At 55.3% G+C, this 3,475-nt stretch overlaps 1 protein-coding gene across 1 annotated transcript in view; it reads left to right on the top strand.

The window, feature by feature from the left end:
• Positions 1-457: 457 nt before the first annotated feature.
• Positions 458-3,475, top strand: part of LOC103614922 (maestro heat-like repeat-containing protein family member 1) — a 14,835-nt gene continuing 11,817 nt past the window's right edge. The window contains exons 1-3 of the mRNA XM_017733335.1: positions 458-1,661; positions 2,129-2,454; positions 2,747-2,841. Coding sequence (XP_017588824.1) covers positions 1,640-1,661; positions 2,129-2,454; positions 2,747-2,841 — 443 coding nt within the window. The 5' untranslated portion in view covers positions 458-1,639. The remainder of the gene's footprint in view (positions 1,662-2,128; positions 2,455-2,746; positions 2,842-3,475) is intronic.

Genomic DNA, 3,475 nt, shown 5'->3' with positions numbered 1-3,475 from the left:
TTCCCAATCTTTCCCCTTTACCCCCCTTTTTTTCCTTTTTCCCCTTTTTCCCTTTTTTCCCCCTTTTCCCCCTTTTTCCCCCTTTTTTCCCCCTTTTTGGGTTTTAGGGGTTTTTTTTGGGATTGGGATTCCCGGGAATGGGGTTTGGGGATTTTTTTGGGATTCCTGGGAATGGGTTTGGGGGCTTTTTTGGGATTGGGATTTCTGGGAATGCGTTTTGGGGTTTTTTTTGGGATTGGGATTCCCAGGAATGGGTTTTGGGGGTTTTTTTTTGGGATTGGGATTCCTGGGAATGGGATTGGGGTTTGGATTCCCAGGAATGGGTTTTGGGTTTGGATTCCCAGGAATGGGTTTTGGGTTTTTTTTGGGATTCCCAGGAATGGGTTTGGGGGTGGTTTTTTTGGGATTGGGATTCCCAGGAATGGATTTGGGGTTTTTTTGGGATTGGGATTCCCAGGAATGGGGTTTGGGGGTTTTTTTGGGGATTGGGGGGGATGTGAACCCCTTTTCCCGCTCGCAGGAGGACCCTCGGAAAGAGGCGCAGGAATCCCGGGATGCGGCAGCATCCACCTGGATGAGGAAGGATCCCATGGAAGCTCCCGGAATTCCCGAACTTCTCCCGGCCTGGCTGTGCCCTGACGTGGAATTCCCGGCGGGAGCAGCGGCTCCTTCCTCGTTCCCAGCGGGATCGGAATCGCTGCCCTGAATTCCCACTGAATTCCCATTTCATTCCCACCGGGATCAGCCCCTTCCCATTGAATTCCCGCCGGGATCAGAGATTCCCATTGAATTCCCAGTGGGATCCGAGCTTCCCATTGAGTTCCCACCTGGATCAGAGATTCCCATTGAATGCCGATCCAGATCAGAGATTCCCATTGAATTCCCGCCGGGATCAGAGATTCCCGTTTAATTCCCACCCGGCTCAGAGATTCCCATTAAATTCCCACCCAGATTTGAGCTTCCCATTGAATTCCCACCTGGATCAGCCCCTTCCCATTGGATTCCCAGTGGGATCAGAGCCTCCCTCTCCTTTCCCATCGGGATCAGAGCCTCTGTCCCCATTCCCAGTGGGATCAGAGCTTCCCATTGAATTCCCAGTGGGATCAGAGATTCCCGTTTAATTCCGATCCAGATCAGAGATTCCCACTGAATTCCCAGTGGGATCAGCCCCGTCCCATTTGGTTCCCAGTGGGATCAGAGATTCCCATTGAATTCCGATCCAGATCAGAGATTCCCATTGGATTCCCAGTGGGATCAGAGCCTCCTTCTCCTTTCCCATCGGGATCAGAGCCTCTGTCCCCATTCCCACCTGGCTCAGAGATTCCCATTGAATTCCCACCCAGATCCGAGCTTCCTATTTCATTCCCAGTGGGATCAGCCCCTTCCCATTGAATTCCCACTGGGATCAGAGATTCCCATTGAATTCCCACTGGGATCAGAGATTCCCATTGAATTCCCATCGGGATCAGAGCCTCTGTCCCCATTCCCACCTGGAATCAACCCCTTCCCATCCCATCCCATCCCATCCCATCCCATCCCATCCCCGTTCTCCCTGGAATTCCCATCCCAGCGTGGAACAATAGGTTCTCCAGGGAGTCCCGGGCGCCCGCCCTTCCCGGGAAAGCTGGAGACGCGGAGCATGATGGAATCCCGCATCCGGCGTGAGTGCAGCCGGCCATTCCCGCCTTTTCCCGTGGGAATGGGAATTCCGGCCGGATCGGGGGTGGGAGCAAGGGAATGCTGCGATTCCCAGCGCCGGGAGCCGGGGGGGAGCCGATCCCGGGCGCTGCCTCTGCTCCGGTTGGGATCTTGGGGAGAGAATTCCGGGATGAATCTGGGAAGGATTCCCTGTCCTGCTCGCTTCTCCCGGCTTTTTTAAGGGAATCGAGGATGGGATGGGAACAGGGATCGGCGGCTTTGAGGGCTCGGAAACCTTGGAAAACCGGGAAAAATCCCCAAACGGGGATGCTCCGGAATTCCTGCTCCAACCGGGAATCTCAGAGCCTTGGCCTGGAGGAAAAACCCCGGGAGGACGGAGGAGCCCCTTTGGAATGGGAAGAAGGGTTGGGAATTTGGTGGGGGTTGGAGGATCCCGGAGTCGGAATCCCGGGAATTGCGACCCTTGCAGGGCTGGCGGTGACGCTGATGGACGCGACCACGGACAAGGATCCCGAGGTGCAGGAGCAGATCCACGATTCCCTGTGTTCCCTGGGAGACGCGGATCCCGAGGAGATCCTGGACGCCTGCGGCGAGTACCTGCGGCAGCACGAGAAGGTCGGGAATTCCGGGAATTCCGGGAATTCCCAGGGTTGGGGAGGTGGGGAAATTCCGATGGAGCCTTCAAAGCCACGCCCGGGCCTTGGTTCCATCCCAAATTCCACAGGGATGGGAAATCCTGGGAATGGGGATCCCAAATCCACAGGGATGGGAAATCCTGGGAATGGGGATCCCAAATCCTGGCCCTGAACCCATCCCAAATCCACAGGGATGGGCAATCCCAAAAAAATCCCCCCAAAATCCCCAAAATTCCAAAAAAAATCCCAAAAAAATCCCCAAAAATCCCAAATCCTGGCCCTGAACCCATCCCAAGTCCACAGGGATGGGAAATCCCAAAAAAATCCCCAAAAATCCCCCCAAAAACCCCAAAACTCCCAAAAAAATCAAAATCCCCAAAAAATTCCAAAAAAATCCCCAAAAAATCCCGCAAATCCCAAATCCCGGCCCTGCTCCCATCCCACCCCCCCAGCGATGGCGATTCCAGCCGGGAATGGCCGCTCCAGCCCGGAATTCCAGCCCGGGCAGCCCTTTCCAGGGGGATATTCCCGAAAATCCCAGCCCGAGGCCGCTCCCTCTGCTCCTGTCCCTGTTCCCAGCCAGCAGATCCCACCCTGGATCCCCCCTGGATCCCTTCAATCCCACTTTTCTCTGGGATGAGCTCTCCCAGCTCCCTTGGCCGCTCCTGGGAATTTCTCTGGAGCCATTCCCATCCCATTCCCGTCCCATCCTATCCCCATCCCATTCCCATTCCCAGAATTCCCAATCCCATTCCCATCCCATCCCATCCCTGTTCCCAATCCCATCCCATCCCCATCCCCATTCCCATCCCAACCGATTCCCATTCCAATCCCAATCCCAATCCCATTCCCATCCCATCCCCATGCCCAGAATTCCCATCCCATCCCTGTTCCCATCCCCATCCCATCCCCATTCCCAGAATTCCCATCCCATCCCCGTTCCCATCCCAATCCCATTCCCAGAATTCCCATCCCATTCCCCACCCCTCCATATCCTTTTCCCAGAGACCCCGAAATTCCCAGGATTGGAGCTTCCCCTTGGCACAGCGGGATGGCCCCAGATCCCAGCTGATCCCAGATAATCCCAGCGAATCCCATCTGATCCCAGCTAATCTGAGCTGATCCCAGTTGATCCCAGTTAATCACAGATAATCCCATCTGATCCCAGATGATCCCAGATA

Source organism: Corvus brachyrhynchos, unplaced genomic scaffold (assembly GCF_000691975.1).
Source record: "Corvus brachyrhynchos isolate BGI_N302 unplaced genomic scaffold, ASM69197v1 scaffold1045, whole genome shotgun sequence".
In the NCBI taxonomy this organism is placed as follows: Eukaryota; Metazoa; Chordata; class Aves; order Passeriformes; family Corvidae; genus Corvus; species Corvus brachyrhynchos.
Note: the sequence above shows the minus strand (reverse complement) of the source record. Positions and strands in the feature narration are given on the sequence as shown.